The sequence below is a fragment of the Erpetoichthys calabaricus genome, chromosome 10, assembly GCF_900747795.2.
Source record: "Erpetoichthys calabaricus chromosome 10, fErpCal1.3, whole genome shotgun sequence".
Lineage (NCBI taxonomy): Eukaryota > Metazoa > Chordata > Cladistia > Polypteriformes > Polypteridae > Erpetoichthys > Erpetoichthys calabaricus.
In genome coordinates this window covers 44396236-44418315 of record NC_041403.2, presented here as the reverse complement: position 1 = coordinate 44418315, position 22080 = coordinate 44396236, and the positions used below count along the sequence as shown (strand labels likewise).

At 36.4% G+C, this 22080-nt stretch overlaps 1 protein-coding gene across 3 annotated transcripts in view; it reads right to left on the bottom strand.

The window, feature by feature from the left end:
* Window positions 1-22080, bottom strand: part of LOC114658373 (polypyrimidine tract-binding protein 2) — a 96554-nt gene that overhangs the window by 4842 nt on the left and 69632 nt on the right. For 2 of the 3 annotated variants that reach the window (XM_051933023.1, XM_051933025.1), the window contains exons 6-12: window positions 15483-15647; window positions 15250-15360; window positions 12131-12338; window positions 8528-8605; window positions 4894-5021; window positions 3390-3423; window positions 2856-2948 (exon numbers count right to left, since the gene is read on the bottom strand). In XM_051933023.1, the coding sequence (XP_051788983.1) occupies window positions 2856-2948; window positions 3390-3423; window positions 4894-5021; window positions 8528-8605; window positions 12131-12338; window positions 15250-15360; window positions 15483-15647 (817 nt within the window). The remainder of the gene's footprint in view (window positions 1-2855; window positions 2949-3389; window positions 3424-4893; window positions 5022-8527; window positions 8606-12130; window positions 12339-15249; window positions 15361-15482; window positions 15648-22080) is intronic. The other variant, XM_051933024.1, reaches the window with a different exon arrangement.

Below are 22080 nucleotides of genomic sequence, written 5' to 3'. Positions count from 1 at the left end.
ATGCAGCCAGTGTTGATGGCTCATCATTAGGGTTTAGGAGTGCTGTGTTGTCAGATGGCACAGCAGGGATACTGCATGCTGCACTGACAGGTGGCACAACCGGGATGTTAAGTACTGTGCTGTTGTTTGGCGCAGTAGGTGTGTTCAATACTGATCAGCTGTAGGCAAGCAGGCGAACCTCCTGGTGTGGAGGTGCAGATGTACGTTTCTTTGCGGTTTCATTTATTGAACAGGTGCTGCAAACCACGTTCATGGTCTGGATCTCAACTTTGTTGCTCTCCCTTCACCAGTGCTTCACAATGCCTCTATGATCTGCCTTGTCCTTCTGCATTTTAATCACCAGCCCTGCTTTTCACGACTCACTTGGGGTCAGTGGCAATTTGATCTGCCACACTTTTCTCCAATTTCATGAGCCTGAAGCTCTGCCATTGTCCATGCACCTGCAAAAATGGTGTCAGTTTCTCGGCCGTCTTCATCCCTGTACTGCTGTTGCAAAAAGCACTCCAGGATATAGATCTGGGCCTCGAGGCTCTCCAGCACCTCCACCAAAGAGCCATTGTGGTGCTTGGCGCCGACGGTACAGTACTACAAAAATAAAAAGTATCCCGTTCCCAATTCAGTGTACATAAATGTAAACTATGATGTAAAAGGCTAATTTCCACCATGTTAAATATTGTAATTAAAGTGCACATTAACTTCTTCAGAACTACATTTATGCGTGGTCATCGGAATTTGAGAGACAGTTTTGCTGTGAAGCTAGCAGTACGGAAATGAAAAGATCCAACTCGGGGAACTAAACACAGTCCAAGTCAGAAGTATCTATCGATCAAAGTGACTCTACAGCTATGAAGGACAAAAAATTATGGAACATCGCCAAGCCCCGCCCAAAGACCCTTGCTATTTTCATGTTGAAATGCAAAATGGAAAATGAAAATTCAACGAGCAGCAGGTGGCACCAGTGTTTATTTGCATTTTACTTTTCATTTTTGCAGCTTCATTTTGGTTCAGGCTGAAAATTCAAATGGGGTTGTTTCATTTTAATTTTAATATCTGCAGCCTTCTTGCGTGCAGACTTTGAAAAATGAAATTGCAAATGACACTACATTTTCATTTTATAAATTTTAATTTTCATTTCCATTTTTTTTTTTTTTTTTTTTACAGAAAATGCCTCCCATACATACTGTAGTTCCTGGACCCAAATCCCATTAAAAACCCTGCTCTATGTTCTCCAACCTTTTAAGATGTTAAAAAACAAACTCTGTGCTGGTTGTACAAAATTATTAAATGTAAATCATAATTGCAAATGATTGTGGCATGTGTGGTTTTGTTAAAATTATTTTTTGATTAGGATTTCTTTCTAAGAATAAAGTTACTTCAGTTAAAGGTGGGATTTCTCCCATATTTTCAGAGTGAGATTAAAGTAATCCACCAAAAACTGAATATTAATCTTGATTACTCATCTTTATCAGGGGTACCAATATGTGAAGGGGACCACATATGAGTGAGAGCCAGGGAAAGTCCACACAGAAAAAGTGCTAGATATAGATAATGGAAGAAATATGGTGCACACTTGTCTTCAGTTGTTGGAAATGCAAGTGGCTGTTCTGAATTGACATTTAAATCAGAGAATAATATCTAGCTAGCCCTTTTCTCAGCTCACACTAAATGCACTAGAATGATTAAGTGGCAATGCAAAGTACACACTTAAGATATTAAGCTATAGCCAAATTTACAATTAAAAAAAATGGAAAAAATCTTGCTGACCTGTGCAATGCCAGTTGACACAATACAGATTTATGTATCCAGTTGTTTCAACAACCATTCAAATAATACACTGCTTTCCAGTGATAACTACTGCATATATCGTTAGTATAAGTATATAGTCAATTACGATGCAAGGATGGAGGGAGGGTGATGGTGCAAATGACAATTCTACAGCAGTGATTAACGACCAAACTAGTGGAACAAGCATTTCCCAGTGCCATGCTCAATCTTACTGTTCTTGTGTAATGTATAAGGCATTCTGAAGAGAAGTGGCTTATTCACTACCAGTTAAATTTCTGTTACAAGCATCTTGCTTGTAACACTATTTCCAATAATATAATTCCAACTGCACTAAAAGTTACAACAATGCTTCAAAGTTTTTGTACAACTGGATATTCAAAATACAGAGTAATGATTTTCTAATCTAATCATCCTGAAAACAAATTTCTTTCTCCAGTAATGAACAGCAATAATGTAGAACATTTTTGTAATAACTGGCTAATGTTATACATACGATTAAGAAAACAAAACAGCCTGAAACACACACTACTGTAAATTGTTATTCAAAAAAAAAAGTATTGTTAGTAGGGCTAGTCATTCACACTTTACTTACAGCACACAAAAACATTACTTGTATTAAAAACAAAAAAAATGAAAATATACGAATAATCAAATTGTTTAAAAATAGGGAAACACTAACAAATATTAAATGACACCTATATGTGAAGACTGTTTTTGAATAAATCATTCAGTTACTCTGACTACATTTATGTGCCCTTCCTCAATTAGTGGGCAATACTTACAATCCCAAATACATTTCTAGCAGGTGATCACTGAGATTCAGTTAAGCAGATTACTTCTCTATGACCCACAGAAACAGAATTACATACTCTCCTCCCCCCCCCCCCCCTTAAGTGCAGTATTAAATTATTTAAGGTTATATTAGCCTTGCTAAGCAGTGGAAAAAAAAAAGATCAAATATGCTATAGAAGACGAGTACTTAAGATAAATGAATACATAAACACTTTCACAATAAACATTTTATATGATATCCTATACATATTGTATGCAGGGGTCCCTTAGATTCTTACCAAGCTGAGCCTGATTTCCATCTGCCATCTGAATCAGAGCACTGTCTTTTTTATTATAGAGAATCTTCACACGCTGAGCATCACCATAAACACCTTTTTGGATTGAAAAGCAGTTAAATGAAAAGGGAATTAAAGTGAAATTTCTCAATTTACAGACAAACATTAAGAAATGTGAAAAGATAGGACATTCATCCAAATGAATAAACAAATCAAGATTTGAAATAAAGATTGGAAGAAAGCCTTCAGAAATGCTACATGAAATGATAAAATTAAAAATTACATGCAAAATAAGTATACCATGCATTAACATAACTGTCTATGGAGAAAAGATTTCACAGCAAAGAGGAGAGAGAGAGAAAAGAGAGAAAAGAAAGAGAGAGAGAGAGAGAGAGAGAGTAGCCAAAGAGTTACCAATCAACTATAAGCCAAAAAGCTAGCTATAAGAAAGAATTAAAGGTGGAAATATAAAATAAAAAATTAAAATCAAAATAAAAAAAATCAATAATAAAAAGTATAGTGCTAACGATAACATACCGAAGAGGGTAAACAGACTTTGGGGCGTAACCATCTTTAGAAGGAGAGAAGAGCAAGCAGCATAAGACAGGAAGAGAGAAGAGTCGAGGAAGAGCGGAGATGAACAGATCATCCATAACGGAGGGTGGTTTCCCGTAGAATGGTGAGGTGGTCATGGATCATGGTTCAAGGCAGTTAATTGGGGCAAGTTGGTCCGAGGAACATTTTTGTTCAAGCACAAAGCATGAACAGGAGGAAAGGTATTGAAGAGGGAAAGGGAAGGGATGACAAAAAAAAGGGTAAAGGTATGGAAAAGGGAAGGGGAGTAGCAATGCAGAATAAAACAAGAAGTTGGGGAACAAAAATAAAATATAGGTCAGTACATAGGAAATGCAGGAGTTGGTCAGAAAAATGGCTGGTTTATGTATTTAACAAGAAAAAAAAGTGCAAAATGTAGTCACCCAAGACAAACATGGGCAAAGTACATTTATATTAAAGAACACCTTCAGTGCACTGACTGAATGAAAGGAAAAAACATGCAAAATTTAATTTTAACTGCTTAAGCATGGCTGAGTATGAAATGCAAACAAATAAACTATTCTGAAGCTGCCAAGGATCAAACACGGCAAGCATGCAGGTGTGCTGATGAAAAACCACCTTGCAAGGTTATGGTAACAGAACAAAGCAGAATATGTTTAATTCCACAAACAGGTTTCAGGGACAATCATGATAAACTGACATCATGTAATCTTTAATGGGCAATAGAAAGCACCCTACATTTCATACCAGCTTTCAAAGCAATAGAACAGTAGAAAGAGATCAGGACAGTAAAAGCAAATAACTAGAGCATAGAGAGAGAAAAAGACCAAGAGTTATAGAGATTTAGTTAATAACAAGGTGTAAAAGAATGAGTACAAAAGACAGTGACCAAGATCTGTATAGAGAACACTACTAAAAGACTGGATAGAGCACCTCATCAAGCTCTTTGGGGGGACCCTTAAAAGAAAAATGTGCATCAATAGAAATGACAAAAAAGCAGGAAAGTGTTAACAAATGATATAAGCAAGCATAGCAACAAAAACCAAAATACACAGATTTAACTAACAAAAAAGTGAAAGCAAAAATTGAACTAATACAGTTTTACTATTTTATTTAGGATTTTGATTAAATTAACTGAGAGCATTTTACTATAAACTTAAATTACCTGATATGGATAATTACATAATACATTTAACACATTGTTTAACCTCTAAGGTAATAAAGATTAAAGAAATTCTGAATGATGTAACTAGCATGGGTTTACACATTAAAAATAACTATATCTAGCCTTTCAGAAATGTAAACAAAGCGACTGTAGAAATTCAAAATAACTTTCAAATAAATTGTAAGGAAAAAAAAAAATAACACATACATGCAAAGTACGACATCAAAAACAACAAAAAGAGCAACTTAAAATAATTATGCAATGTTTAACTCACTCAGCAGAAAGAAACCAGAATGAGCTGAATGAATGGTTCTCACTGACCTCTTCATTAAGGTTGCTAACCAAAAGAACACTGCTGTTTGATGCAGACACTCCAGAAAGTGCCACTCGACCTGCTGCAGCAGCTGCAGCTGCAGCTGCACTCAAAGGACTAAGGGCTCCTGGAACAGCTACGATGAAAAAAATCCATTAGAAAACAAAAATCTGTACATAAAACTATCTTCTACATAAATCATTTTATGTATTACAGACTACTAAAAACGCAAAACAGCTTCAGCCTTGGGGCGTACTTTACTTCCACTTAGCTAGCAAACGAGAGAACTACTTAACGGATTTAAATCAGGTTTTTTTCTGTAATTTACTTGAATATTCCAGATGATTTTGCGACTTCTCTCATCGCGCTAAGAATCATAGTACACTTGCAGGAGCGATATATTTACGCTATTCCGAGACAGAGGCTGTGGGCCAAGGGAGGAGGAGGCATGACGGCAGGATTAGGGAGCCAGGTGGAGCCATCCTCACTCATGCACCAGCCTCCGTTTGAATCGGTCAACCTCTGCGTTTTGGAGTGTACCCTGCAGCTTAGCTAGCGATACCTGTTTGTGATTTTTAAATTTTGTCCTGTTTAACTACTACGCTGGTGGAGCCGTAGGGGATGGCTAGTAAATTATACAAGTATTAAATTATTTCTGCACAAAGATTGACACAAACAAAATAATTACTTCCACAATTTCATTACTTCTAGTGGGTGTATTTTAAAAAAGGACTGTTCTAAAAAAGACCAAAGCAAACTAACAGTAACACTACAAGACGTACCTGACAGGCACTATGTTTAAGACTGATACAAAGCTGAAGCTTTATTAAAACATTTCTACTACACATTATACTCTTTTATTAAATATTAATAAAACCTGTTTTACATTACATGTACAGTGAGGGAAATAATTTGATCTCCTGCTGAATTTATGTTTGCTCACTTACGAACAAATGAACAGTATCTAATTTCATGGTAGTTTCATTTTAATGGAGAGAGACAGAATATCAAATCAAAAACCCAGAAAAAACGCATTACATAAAAGTTATAAATTCCCTTGCATGACACTGAGACAAATAAGTATTTGATACCCAAGCAAAACATGACTTAGTACTTGGTGGAGAAACCCTTTTTGGCAAGCACAGTGGTAAGACGTTTCTTGTGTTGGTCACCAGGTTTGCACACATCTCAGGGATTTTGGCCCACTCATCTTTACATAAACTCTAAATCCTGCAGGTTTCTTGGCTGCCACGTGGCAACTCGAAGATTTAGCTCCCTCCACAAATTTTCTATAGGATTGAGATATGGAGACTGGCTAGGCCACTCCATTACCTTAATGTGCTTCTTCTTTAGCCACTCCTTTGTTGAATTGGTGGTATGTTTTGGGTCATTGTCATGCTGGAAGACCATTCCACGACCCATCTTCAGTGTTGTAGCAGAGGGAAGGAGGTTTTCATCCAAGATTTTATGGTACATGGCTCCATCCATTGGCCCCTCAATGAGGTGAAGTCGTTCTGTACCCTTAGCAGAAAAACAGTCCCAAAGCATAATGTTTCCACCTCCATTGCTTGACTGTGGGGATGGTGCTCTTTGTATCATACTCAGCATTTCTCTTCCTCCAAACACGGCGGGTCAAGTTGATTCCAAAGAGATCGATTTTGGTTTCATCTGAGCACTTTCACAGCACTTTCTCCCAAGCCTTCTCTGAATCACTTAGACGTTCACTAGCAAACTTAAGACAGACCTGTATGCAGTAGTGTGTTGCCAATGGTGTTCTTGGTGACTGTGGTCCCAACTGCCTTAAGATCATTAACAAGCTCCTACCGTGTAGTTTTGGGCTGATCCCTCACCTTTCTCATGATCATCCTCACCCTATGCAAGATCCTGCATGGTGCTCCAGACCGAGGGCGACTGATGGTCATTTTATATTTCTTCCATTTCTGGATAATCACACCAACAGTTCTCAACTTCTCACCAAGCTTCTTGCTGATGGTCTTGTAGCCCATTCCAGCCTTGTGCAGGTCTACAATCTTGTCCTGGAAATCCTTTGATAGCTCTTTGGTCTTGCCCATGGTGGTGGAGAAGTTGGAATGGAAGAAATTGATTCTGTGGACAAGGCTGCTTTATACACATAATGAGTTGAGATCAGGAGTATCTGTGATTGATTGATTGATTGACTGATTGTAATCTGTGTGCCATATGGGCATACAGTCAATCTGTGGGAGCCAGTATTCTGGCTGGGATCAAATACTTATTTCAATCAATGACATGCAAATCAATTTACAATTTTTATGTAATGTGTTTTTTTTCTGGATTTTTGATTGATATTGAGTCTCTCTCCATTAAAATGAAACTACCATAAAAATAGAGACTGCTCATTTCTTTGTAAGTGAGCAAACTTACAAATTCAGCAGGGGATCAAATAATTATTCCTCCACTGTATAAACATCTTTTGAATCCCAGTAATTGTATAACCAAAAAATTCTATATCAGCAAAGCTCAGAAAATTATGTCTTCGTACATTCACATTAATTAGTTGTTTGACTGTGATGTGTTTGGAAATTAAAATTTGAGCAAAACGAATAAAGTCTTGTGTATAATATTTTCAGTTAATATTTTTTGTTTATGTCATATGTTATAATGGAATAATAATTCACTTTGGGCACTACTATGACAAGCTATACCAACACCATTTAGATCAGTGTTTCTCAACCTCGGTCCTGGGGACCCACTGTGGCTGCAGGTTTTTGTTCCAACCAGCTTCTGTTTTTAATTGGACTCCTGGGCTAATTAAGTGAACTGTTATTTCCCAAGTTCTGTGTTTTGGGAATAATATAGAAATTAGAAAATTAAGCTTGGTTAAAAAGAAAAAAAAATATATATCTATACTGTATATTAAAATGTACCAAGACGTTATATGGGAATAATGTATTTTTTTCTTTTTAACAATATTTTCATCTTGATTTTCATTCTACTTTTCTAGGTGTTCTAATTGTTTAATTAATCCATTATTTACTAATTAGTGGATCCGATGCTAAAGTAGATGCAGCCTTTGCTTATTCAGTTTTGTTTGCCAGTGTGTCTGCGCTGCTCATTTTTAATTCTCATTAATAAGATAAAACAAAGGGGAAAAACTGCACAGAGAAAGGGCAAAATATGATGAAATCAACAAAAGAGTATTAAGCATTTAAATCTATAGAAAAAGCAGAAATATTTCTAAATGTCTTATAAATGTAAAAATCATGCTGCTGTGCTTTTCTGAATGCAGGATAAAAGAAAAATAATACCATCTAATTAAATGAGATCAGTGCTATCAGGTGTTGTCACTGATTAGGAATCTGGTTGGAACAAAAACCTGCAGCCTCAGGGGGTCCCCAGGACCGAGGTTGAGAAACACTGATTTAGATGGATATAGCTCAACATAACTGCTGACTGGCATAATTTTCCACTGGTAATTCTTGTTTGCAGATAAAGCTAGTTTATTTTGAATGCCCTGACAGCAGCTTATAATATGATCACAATTGTATGCACATTTAAAAATAACTCTACTCTAACCTACTGGTGATTAACATACAAAAGTTGCATATGATAACATTTGTAATGAAAACTGTTTTTTCATACAATGTAAAACACATTAGGCACCTGCAGATTGAGCAAAGCCAAGGGAAGATGGAAATCCACCACCGCTAGAGTAAGAAGGTACAATTCCAGATGGAGTACCTAAAAGAAAATCTTTCTTTTACAATGACAATTTCAACAAATCGTTTCATCTAGGTTTAACAAATCTCCTAAAGCAGTGACTTAAGATAGTGGCTCAACTGAAAGCTGCTAAATATGGCACTGCTTATAATAAGAACTGGCACATTCACTGAAATTACTGACATTTTATTAATAAATTAACAAATTACACAGACAAATTATATCCATTATAACACAAATCTCTGACAGTGGTGTTTCAATATATTATGCAATGACCCAAGGAAAGGAGCAGTTATTTTGTTCCATTTCTGCTGTGAAACATTCTGACCTGTTATTGTTTACACATGTCTTAACTATTACCATACACTGATAATTTCTGTATTATCTATATCTATTATTTATTAATTATATTACATATCTTACACATCGATATTGCTGCTACTTCTTTGTCTTGTCTTTGCACAATGTCTTGTCTTGTTTGTGTTTTAATTTTAAATTAAAATTTTAAAATTCTATTTTTAATTTATGATTTGCACATCATGTTGTTACACTGTGGACCCTGAGCTTCGCAATTTTGTCTATCTGTATACTTGTATATGGTTGAGATGACAAAGTTCACTTTGACTTTGAAAAATAGTCATTTACTTCTATATTTACAGTAAGATTTTAAAAACAGTACAGTATATCCTCACTATTTGCTGATTCAATTCCCCAGGATTCCCTTTTCTGGTATTAAAAATGTGTAACCTATTTTGCAAAACCTGCTGTCTACTAGTGCCTATTTACGGACATGCACAAAAGCAAAAACATTTATGAGAAGCTTATCGTGCAGTAGCACCATGTAAGACTGAGCAAAAAAATGTCTGTTGTGTGCTAGATATCAGGGGCTGCAATGCAAAAATGCTACACTGAATGGATTAACGTGTGTCAAACCTGGCACCAAGAGGCGTAGGTAAGCCACCTGAATTATATTTGTGATGGCAACCAGAACTCCTCTCCCAGTAAGTGCAGGCCACAAGCTTACACTGCTTAGGTCCCTGCCCATTATTCACACTACACGTTGCTTCTACCAATTGGATGGTACAGTGAGGTACTCAGATCGGCCCTCCGTTGTCGCTCATGACCTCCAGTAGTGTGCCAAGAAGACTATCTAGAGAAAGTCATAACAAGGTTTCTGTATGAAGCTGCGGAAGTATCACTACTGAACTTCAAGGGTGAGAAAGTGGACCCTGGGGGATGTTAGAGGTGGGACAGGTACAAGGATGGGACTCGAGCTGGCATCTCGTCCAACCCATCTCCCCTGCTTTCAACCTCATAAGCCCTGCCAACTGTTCCTACTTAAACCGGAATGGTCACTATGTGCTCTTTGCTTCCCTTCCTTCCTTTTTTGGTGACAAGGGCCAAGGTACCTCTCTTTCTGCTTTGCAAATGGAAGTTTAATGACTTCAGTTTGAGACTTATGTTGACAAGTCTCCAGGTTCTAAAAATATTACATGTACTGTTTTCTCTGTGTATCACTTTTTCAGATAAATGTATTAAATTTCAAAAATAGCAAAGCATAGTGATAATGAAAGTATGTTGCCAAGTGTACCTAAGTGCAAATGTGCTATGTTGAGCTTAGGTGATTTCTGTTATTCAAAATGTGTGTTTATGGTAAAGGGTAGCAAAATGTACAGAGAATAGGGTCCACCATGTTTTCGGTTTCCACTGGGTTTTTCAGGAACATAATCCCCACATATAATAAGACCTGACTGGACTTAAAGCCATAGAAGTATTATGAATAAAAACAAAGCTATTTTTGGTAAATGTATTGATGATAACAGTAAATTAACACTAGAATGCCTTAAGTTTATGATTTTTATCCACTGTCCCTGACCTCAAGTTTTTCTAACATATGCCAAGAAGCTCGTAGCTCCTTATCACTGCGCTAATAGACTCATCAAACATGTTATTATACAGTAACAATAATAATAGCAGGTCACTACCCAAAGCACTAAATGCAGAGACAATGCGGGATTAAAACCTATTATCTCAAGATTACTAAACTGAAGCTTATTCACTGTGACATTTGCGCAGATCTGTGATGGAGCAGTGTTACCACTGTGACAACTGGTTGAAAATGAAACACGCAAAAACACACATATGCGAATATCATTTACTTTTTTACAGAATGATAGTTGGGCTTCAACAATATGTGAATTGAGCAGTGTCTTTTTCTTCGATTTTAATCTTTAACAAAAACATCCTTGTTGTGTTACACATTTTGTTAAAGTGTTTCTTGGATATCTGGGCTTCAGTTTCACACATCTTACACTTTGTGTCAAAATTGTGTCATTATAAATATAACATATGAAAACATTTTCTGTTTTAGATGTTTTCAGCATTTCTTGCCTTGCATGTCCTCTGTCATTCTATATTTACACAGATCATTGCAGATACGGACCACACATGAAATGTATGCATTTCAAATCACAGCATTTCATTACCTATATAAATGTTTACAAACGTATCGCCACATAAACACTTCTGCACAGACTTGAACTGTTGAACTGTGAGGACTGCATCAGGGCAATGCCTTCATCTGAATGAAAGGGGGAGGGGGGGGGGGGAATTGCTGAGGGTGTAGCAAGCTGTGTTCGGATAAACCACACATTTGCAAAACAAAAAAAGATTATTAGCGCAGCTATGAGCTTCTTGACATATGTCAGGAAAAATAGGTAAGGGACAACAAAAAAAATCATAAGCTTCAGGGATTCTAGTGTTAATAAATTGAGCTTTGTGTGGCTGGTAATATGGGCATAAACTAAAGTATCTTAAAAGAGACTTCCCACGCCCAAATAGACACCACAGGCTTTTCCAAGGATTCAATGTGGCTGATAACCACATTTTCTTCCACATACTGCAGCAAAAAGGGACTAAATAGGTAGCAGGTAACCAAAAAAAAAAAAAATCAAGACACTAAATGTCCTGGCAGTGATCAAAAAGGCAGAAAATTTCAGGGTTCCCTAAAATGCACCCATTCCTTAAATTGTAATATTTAGAATTTGAACCAAATGTTATTAATTATTACTATATTTCACATTTATCATTAATACACATTCTTCAACTTTTGTGCTCAGTACAATATCTTTATTGGATACCATTTTGCTTTAAGTGTATTTGTGAAGGTCACTATCCAGATATAATTTGAATATTTATAAAAAAAAACATGTACAGTACAAATTAGTAGTTAAAGTGTTCAAAACTGTTAATCAATATTCAAATTAATTTGCATAAATGTTTACTATTTAATATAAATTCAAATTTTAATTATAAATTTGAAAATATGGAAAAGTATACTCTTTAAAAAAAAAAAATGGAATAAACCAACACTGAAACTGGATATATACCCCTTTACATTAAAGTAAATTAGAATATAGTTCAAAGAAATGTAAAGAGGACAGCACAGTATTTAAATGGACTGATACTGTTATTAAGTAAAAATAGAAATCACTTACTAAACATTTCTGATGCTAACATTTAATATTTGGAACAAAATTATTATACCTTGATTCTTACCAAGAAGAGACGAATCCTTATTAAATGCTGCAGCTACAGATGGATCTATAGCTGGCTGCCCATCTCCTGCAGGAAGCTCTGGCCGTGTATAGTCACGGCTTTTCTCATTGTTGTATTTCACATTTAAATTCACAAGTTTTGAAAAGTCAATGCGTAATGTACAGCAAGCATTGTAAATATTCTGACCATCCAAAGCCTTTTGAGAGATAAAAAAAATAAAAAAGTTAAAACATGTCACAGTTTTACTTCTCTAGTTCAAACGCCATATTCTATAAACAAAACATACATGATAGTCAGTGATCAGCAACTAATCAATAAAACAATTTGCTCCAAAATAATACAAAATTTAAAGTAGACTCTAAAAATTTACCTGTTTAACAAAAATTAAAAATAAATGCATCCACACTGGTGAATCAAAACCTTGTACAAACAGAAAATATAGCTGCGAAAAAAACAAGTTTCATTAATGACTGCATTCACAAGTGATTTTATATGCCTTTCTTATGTAGGCTACTGAATTACTTTATACTCACAGTAAACCTTTTATCTGTGAAACACTGTTTTATCAAGGGCTGGATTAGCTCCCCACGTGTCTTTTAAATAACAATGAACAAGCACTTTGAGTTTTACAGACAAATTTTGACCAAAAAAAAAAAAATATAATATTATGTATATCTATATTCTCAATTAGTTATGACGTGAAACAGAAATATGATATTTGAGAAATATTGTGCAACTGGAAGCGGTTCTGGTGACCTTTTCCTCTATCTCAGTATATAGTACAAGAAAATCGAGGGGAGCACACTCCTGATTTTTTTTTTTTTTTTTTTTTAAATATTACTCTTGTCAAAATGATGACTGTCTATATGAAACAACTTAGCTTTACAATTAAATGATTTCTTACAATTACCAATATTATGAATTTGATTATAATTATTTAAAAGCATATTGTAACACGGGCGGCATGGTGGCGCAGTGGGTAGCGCTGCTGCCTCGCAGTTTGGAGACCTGGGTTCGGTTCCCGGGTCCTCCCTGCGTGGAGTTTGCATGTTCTCCCCGTGTCTGCGTGGGTTTCCTCCCACAGTCCAAAGACATGCAGGTTAGGTGGATTGGCGATTCTAAATTGGCCCTAGTGTGTGCTTGGTGTGTGGGTGTGTGTCCTGCGGTGGGTTGGCACCCTGCCCAGGATTGTTTCCTGCCTTGTGCCCTGTGTTGGCTGGGATTGGCTCCAGCAGACCCCCGTGACCCTGTGTTCGGATTCAGCGGGTTGGAAAATGGATAGATATTGTAACACACTCAACAGGAAGAGCAGACTGCAGCCTATTCATTTGAAAACTGATGGCAAAAACAATTATGAGAAGCATTTCTTGATCGCTAATGTGTAAAAGGTGTTGATGTAAAGCCTAGACAAAAGGTAGGGAAGGGAAATTTTGTTTTTCAAAGCTTTTTTGATTTGGGGTTATTGATAACAGACTGTGGACCTGTACATCATAAATTAGAGTCTTGTTCACATAATCTGGTAATCGTTCACTGCAGAGAGGATGAGGATTATGTTTATAAATATTTTGCTAACCCTGACATTCCTCCAATTTACTGTAATAAATACTGAATAAATAAAATGTATAACCCACTGATTAAATTCAAGAAAAGATGATATTTATTACTAGTAAAAAAGTTACTGAAAATGAGAATCCTCCTCTTTTCTTTTAACACACCCCAAAAAAAAACTTAAACGCCCAAAGCCAAATACCTGTTTATAATAAGTTTTGCTATTGCAAATTTGCATGCAAAACATAACCTAATCAAAAGGAAAAGCAGCTGGCTAATTAAGTAAGTTGTGGTAAGCAACTGAACTAAAAAACTCAAGTTTGGGTGCCAGATGCTGTGACTGATTGCAGGTGTTGCTTCGCTAGGAGCAAAAAGGGAGGGAGACAAAAGTAGAGGAGAATGTGGCATCTTTGGGGAAAAGATATGCCAGGACTGACAATGTCTGTTGGCCAGTTCAAATACTATCGCAGCTCAGTTAAGGGATACCTCATGGCCAGAAAATAGAGGGGATCACACTCGACATAGTTAATGACGTTACTTCCTTTCTGTACAAATCTTATTTCTCTCCCTTTTTGACCCTAACTCCTTCATAAAAAATAACTTACTGGTTGTTTACATTAGTCACTCCTTGTCTTTTTTCTCTACCCACTAAGACAGGGGTGTCAAACTTCGGGCCTGGAGGGCCGCAGTGGCTGCAGGTTTTCATTCTAACCCTTTTCCTAATCAGTGACCACTGCTAGTTAACTTCATTTCCCTTCATTTTAATAGCCCTGTTTTTAAGGATTCAGACCTCTGAATTGATTCGTTTCTTTATTAAATGACAAACAGAAATGAGATGTGAAACGAGCCAAAAGATGACGAGCTAACCATAGTTAGCCATAGTGCCATAGTGTCATCAGCATACTTGATAGATAGATATAGTAATGTAACTGTAGTATATTAACAGAATTCTATTATAGTGTTTGATTATAGGAATACTGCGGTTTGCTTAATCACTTACACTAAATCAACCAAATCACTTCTACATCAAAAAAATAAAGCTAAATGGGACTAAATGCTTATCCAGAGAAATTGCTCTGAGACAAAGGAAGCAGGCTTATTAAGAAAAGAGCAGATATGGTGTAAGATAACTAGGACAGCATTTTATTCACTCGCTTTCACACTAAAGCAGATATCACATTGCACAACTTTTTATTGTGGGGGTATGTCAGATTTGCGGACTACAGTCATTGATCGCTGTACCAAGTCAAACATAACGGAAAATCGCAGGCCATGACACATTACCAACTGAGTACCAGCTTCCGGTCCTTGTCTACTGGAAAAATGTTTTTTTTTTTTTTTTTGAGGCCAATTCTGTGACAGTTTTCAGACAGTTTCCACACTGAATCTGGGGTTGACATTAAACCACCTCTGAAAGTATCACCTATAACTTCTAATTCATGAAAAAAATGTAAAATAATCAAAGCTAATTTTATGTGTTTGACAAAAGCAGACATTTAAACTTAATTATAAACAGGAACAGGCAAAAAAAAATAAAAATAAAATTCTCAAGTACTTACCAGTTTGGCTTGTTGAGCATTCATTGGGTCACTAAACTGGAGTAAAGCTTGAAATTGATTGTTCTTTGTGAAAGTAATAATCTTTAGGACAGTTCCAAACTTTGAAAATATCTTTGAGATGAAAAAAAAGGTCTTAAATTAAAAAACAACCCACACCACCAACAAATACCTAGAAACAAAAATACTGGAAATCACATCCACAAAGGCATAAATAATAAAAACTATAAATTTACCTGTTGAAGGACATCTAATGTAACAGGGTAGAACATGTTGTCAATAATTATTCTCAGAACGGGGCTCTGGGCAGGTGTTATTGCACATTCACTCACGGCTGCTCCTGATATAGGGGTGCTTGCTGCTTGCACAGCTGACACCGCTTGCAGCACTGCTTGAGCTCGCTAAGATGTTTAAAAAAGAAAATAAATAAAATTAAAGTCAATATAGACATATTATTAATTGCCCTTATTACAATTTTAAATAGTGATATACAAAGTGGTGATCGAAATATTTTGGGGCGATCACCCCATTGACTGCTGATAAACTTGATTTTTTAAATAAAAAAATTACATTCCACTAAAGTAAAATATTTTGTCTTGCTTGTGCAACCACTTTACTATTTACACTTTGACTGGCATAGAATGGCTCAGAGAAGTAGTCCAAGTGGTAGTTACAAAGGGCCAGATTTGGAGGGCAGGATGAATGTGGCATTACTTTTTCTCAAAATAATTAGTATAGCTTATGAAGTGTGAAGGTGTTAGAGAATGACCATTCTTCCATTGTTTACATCAGTTATTATTTCAAGTCTCAATCTCAATTATTAAACACTTCTTGAATTTCTTCCAGTCCGAATTAATTAGCTCAAGATTCTCCTTGAAAAGTCAACATTCTAGGCACCCACTGTGTCCCGACTTTTTCTTATGTTTAAATATCCATGAAAAACATACTTCAACTGACCGACAACTAACTTCTATACTGCCTGCCACTTCAGGCTTCTGTCATCTATGTCAATGGCCAACCATACATTGAATCCTCTTTGAGAGATGTCCTTCCACACAAGAATTCTGCTCCCCTCTTCTGACTATGGCATTAAAAGGGGACAGGTTCTGATCAACGTTCACTGGACTAAATTAACCTTTAAAGCTGTACTGTTTCCTAGATTTATACTTTCAATGATCTACGTTACTTTGCCGTTCTGTTATCTATATCCATGTTCATTTGGTTCTGAAACATGAAACATGCAACATATATTTTTACATTTTTAAAAATCGTACATTTTAGTACACAGGAGGTAGAATCTCTCTTTAAGGTTAAAGACTTAAAACATTTCAAATCACCCATTATATATTTCAAAGTCTTATAACAATCTGCAATAAGTGGCAGGTTAATGAAGTTTATAACTCAAAAGAATTAAATTTTATTCATTATCTCTACATAACTTAATAAAAGAAATATTGATATAGTTAAAAAGATTTTAATTGTTTACTCCCAACTCAAAACATTTGTAATTAAACAAAGACATAATTTCTGGTATTTACATCTGTCACAATAACTGTGGTTAAGTAATTAACTTTATTGTCCATTTACACTTAGGGCCGGTTTATACTTCACGCTCAGAAATATCTTTGTAGTACATGTTTAATTATTCTATCCATCTATCCTTCCAGTGTTGTGCCAGCCCCAGCAAGAATACAGCGTGAGGCAGGAACAATCCGTGAATGGAGTGCCAGCGCCTTGCTAGCACTGTGGCACAGTGTCCTCACATGTTTAATTATTAACAATAAAATGCTAACAGCATTTAAATAATCTATGTGTATAACATAATAAACATTTTCCAGCATTTCATCTTAAAAATGATATATTATTATCATATGTAAATATGCACTTTATAAAGTGGCTCAGGTTGTGCAATATTATAACTATCGCAAGTTTACAGTGAGGTAATTGTACTTAAGTACAAAGCGTTCTACAAGGAGCACTTGATGGACTGATTGAGTGCGTTTATAGTTCTTGGGATGAAACTGTTTCTGAACTGCGAGAAAAGGCTCTGAAGTGTTTGCCGTATGAGAGCAGTTCAATAGACAGCATGGCTGAGGCAGCGTGTGCTTGATGCTGTATTCCGATAATTCTCTTTCCAATCATCTGTTGTAGAGCTGTGATTCCCCACTCAGATACAGCGATATAAATATTCCGACTGGTGCAGTGAGAGTAATATGGAAAAAGATGATCTGCTATGGCAACCCCTAACGGAAGAAGCTGAAAGAGGAAGAAGAAGGTGTAGTGAGAGTAACAACGCTAAAGCAGCCATGGTATTTAGAATAGTTTGACTATTCTTTGGACCATTATATTGTTACAGGTTAATTACAATCAGATGCATTAAACTAATAAACAATATGCAGTTAATTTCAGTGTATTTATAGAGCCGCATCTGGGATGCGGATCTAAAAAAGGGAAACCACACTGGAACAGTAACACTGCTTTGACACTGGGTGCAGCCAGTTTGCAAAACAGAGCGGAGAACGCCAGGGTTGGAGCTACCGTGGAAATGTGCGTGGCTTTACGCCAAGTTTAGGTTTTATACATCGCGATTTGAGAGTGGAAACGGGCTTACGCAACATTTTTGTACGTATGCACCGTTTATACATGAGGCCCCAGGTCGTAATGATAGACAACTTTGTGGCTAGATGCTAAAAGTGGATTTAAACGTATTTTAACTAAGCAGACTTGAGAAAGTTGAAATTTGTGTAACAATGAAGTGCAAAGTAACAGGCACACAAGTGATACATGTAAATATTTTTGCTTGGATACTCATTGAGCATAATAAAAATGACACACATACTGGGAGTTCTAAAAGATAAAGCCACTTTGTGCTATAATACCAGGGAAGGAAAAAATATGAAAGAAACATATCAGCTGTGTTTTGAAAGATTACAAATTTAAAAAGATATCACAAAACAAGTGGTTTAGAGTTTATGGAGCCATGGGACGAGAAATACCTGCACCAATGGAGAGCAGTCTTTTAAGGGACCACTTGCAAACAAGAGAACCTAACTGCATGCAGAAGTAAAACAAATAAGTCTGTACAGAACTGATCTGACAGTCATATGCCACATTTTATTGCTTTGGTGTTCTGTCGTCCTGATCATTTTCACAGGGTGAAAATTCAAATGCTATTAAATGAGGAAAGTGTTCAAAAAAAAACAAAAACAAAAAAAAAACAAAACTCAGCAGAAACTCCAACCCAAACAAACTCAAAAACAAATTAAAATCATGAATAAACTCATGATAAACAAATATATATTTTAATTCCACTATCAAATACAGTGATCCCTCGCTATATCGCGCTTCATCTTTCGCGGCTTCACTCCATCGCGGATTTTAAATGTAAGCATATGTGAATATATATCGCGGATTTTTCACTGGTTCGCGGATGTCTGCGGTCTACAGTACGTGCGTTTCCTCAGTTGATTTGCCCATTTGAATTCAAACAAGGGACGCATTTGAATTCAAACAAGGGATGCTATTGGCGGATGGCTGAGAAGCTACCCAATAAGAGCACGCAGTTAAGTTCCTGTGTGCTGCTGATTGGCTCATTGACGGAGTGCTGCATTAACCAGGAAGTGTAATCTCACTCATTCAGCATTAACGTGCCCAAGCGCCAACAGAAGGTTCAAATGATTGCAGAAAAGGTAAAAGTTTTGGATATGTTGAAGGAAGGAAACGGCTACACCACTGCAGGACACCATTACAGCATAAATGAGTCCACGATTCTTTTTATTTAAAAAGGAGGAAAAGCATGTAAGATCTACGGCTGCAGTTTCCTTTAACCAGGGCGCAAAACGAGTTGCAAGTGGACGTGATAAGGCAGTAGTATGGATGGAATCTGCTTTAGGGATTTGGATTGAAGAGTGATGGAAGAAGAACAACGGCGGTGCTAAACAGTCGCCTGAAGAGGCTCCTTTAGAAGAGCTGTAACGCTATCCTTTGTTATGCAGTAAAATTAAACTCATCGTTATCGGACAAGTCGTCGTGTCATTGTTGGTGAGTAACCATAATTATTTACGTACAGTACTTATTACATGTACATAGTTTAGTGTCACTGTACACACATTTTACTGTATACAATTTTTCTTGCATTGTATGTATTTATTGCTGGTGGCCTGTATGTCGTAATGGCTGTAACATATGTGATATCGGAGACGCTCGATATCTTTAAAATAATATTTAGGTTTTACTGTATGTAAACTGTGTTTACATACATAATTTCAATGAATCTTACCTAATATCTAAGAGAATACAAAGGGTTTATGCTGTATAATTGTACGTGAAATGTTTATAATAGTGTGGGAGAGTGTATAAGGGCTTAAAATATATAAAAATAACCATATAAACATATGGTTTCTACTTCGCGGATTTTCTTATTTCGCGGGTGGCTCTGGAACGCAACCCCCGCGATGGAGGAGGGATTACTGCATTGGTTCACATTATAGCTCTGTTTCCAAAACATTTCTTTATCTAAAATACAGTCATAGACTAAGGATATCCCAATCACTTTCTCTTAGGGACAATACTGATCACTAGTATTGATCAGCGAATTTCACCAAAGGATCATTTGCAGCGAATTTGCTGCATTTGAATTTGGTTCACTCTTGTTTGTCGAATTATTTACTGATAATTTGGCTCGATTAGGGGAACTTTTTTCCCCCCGAGCACCCTATACATAATACTTTGCGAGACCAGTACATCATCAACCGGAGCTGAAACTGCCAACACTGGATAGGACCGGTCCCTGCGTATATATTGCTGATCATTTGCATTACAGACTGTGGGACTTAGGTAAATAATGCAGGTTCTCAAATTTTTTTATGAAACATATACAGCATAAGTAACAAATTATATCTGCTTGTCATCAAATGTGCAGGTCGATCTTTATAAGCGAAGAAGATGCATGCCATGTGCATAATTAGCCACATGGAGATTAAAAAAAAAAAAAAAACCTTGAAGGAGCCTGAAATACAAAAACAGGAGACCCCATGAAATAATACTGAAAGATTAATCATTATTTACAAGACATTTCTATCTTTTTGATAATGCACAGTCCGGAAAGCCTTCAGAGCAACTTCATAAAAAGAAAAGAGTCAGCAGTTTCAATCTTGACACGCAACTTTGAATTTTCTGCCTTTAAAAGACCTAGGTACTGACTATGATTTTGGCATTTCTGCTCAGTTTTGACGAGATATATGATTGTGCTCATCTTACAGCATTCTTTTTTCTTTGATCTCACTGAGACACAGCAGTGCAGTGGTCGACACTGTTGCTGCATGGCTCAGGTCAACTTTTTGCCCAAAATAATTAGTCCAGTGTAGTTGGCAGACATTTCCCTAGCCCTCAGGGACATTTAGAAGGTGATTGCACAATTATAATCCAGTCAAATCTAGTTCAGTTAGTCCTTCCCCATTGACTTAAAACCATTTTGCTAAGTTCGGTGATATTCATAAAGACTTTCATGATTTCTCTGAACTTGAGGCAAGGTGAACAGCGTGAAGTTCACTCATCACTACTGATCTCTGATTTCATGTAACTGGAATTGGGACAACTGGGATCTGTTCCTAAGTGAGGTGTGGCATTGCACATGTACTTTGTCTCCAAATCTGCCGCAACTCAAAACTTTATGCCACATTTGTCAGGCTTGGTTGAGATTGCAAGAAAGGACAACTGACCTTGGATGGAAACAGGAGCCCATCAACAGTAATATGTTGACCTGGGTTGTAACTCAAAACACAGTTCTCAGCAAAAATGTTGCCTGATGTCCGAGATCACAGCAAATCTGTTGTTTTTCACTCATTCTGCAAGGGAGTCTGTTGTCAAAGCGCAAATGATGCATGATACTCTTGATAGCGGTCACGGGGCATCATATATTTGATTGCCGGTATAACAAATAATTCTGACCAGGCATCAACCACAGCAGCAACTGTGGTCATCACTGCTCTTGTGAAAAGAATGGAGATAAACATCGTCAATTCATTAAGGGAGAGGTAAGTTCATTGTACTACGTTAATGTGACAGAGAATAAAACAATTAAAAAAAAAATCGCTAACTTTTACAGGTAGCAAAAATTTACACCAGGTGTTACAGACTCAAATCAAATGTATGTTTTTATTATATAATAGTTATTGTCTGTTTTTCACCTGCATTATTATCATTCTTTAATTTAATATTATTTATTGTATCAGTATGCTGCTGCTGAAGAATGTGAATTTCCCATTGGGATTAATAAAGTATCTATCTATCTATCTATCTATCTATCTATCTATCTATCTAATAGCAGCTCACTACTGAAAACAGGGAAAACAAACAGGCTCGAAACTGCAACCTTTTACTTATGAGGCAGCAGTTCTCACCTCTGCAACAACCAAGCAGGCTTTCTGATGATTGATATTTGGGCTTGGGTTTTTACTCATTGACATCAATATGCATATTGAACGATTTCCTTTTCTTTTGTTATTTTCTTGAATAAAAGCACACTTGTTTCATTATACCTTTTGTGAAAGTGTTTACTTGATATTTGGACATCAGTCTTCACACATTATACACTTCACGTCAGCATTTTGTAATTATTACTCTAACATAAAGTTTGTTTTAGTTATGTGTTCAACATTTCTTGCCTCACATTTCCTGTCCTCCTACATTTACCTAGATCATTGTAGACACGGAACAGACATGAAATGCATGTACTCCAAATAAAGATATATTATTTACCCTATACAATTCCAGGCACCTCACACCCAGATAAACAGACTTGAGCTGGGAGAACTTTGCATCTCACTTCATCCG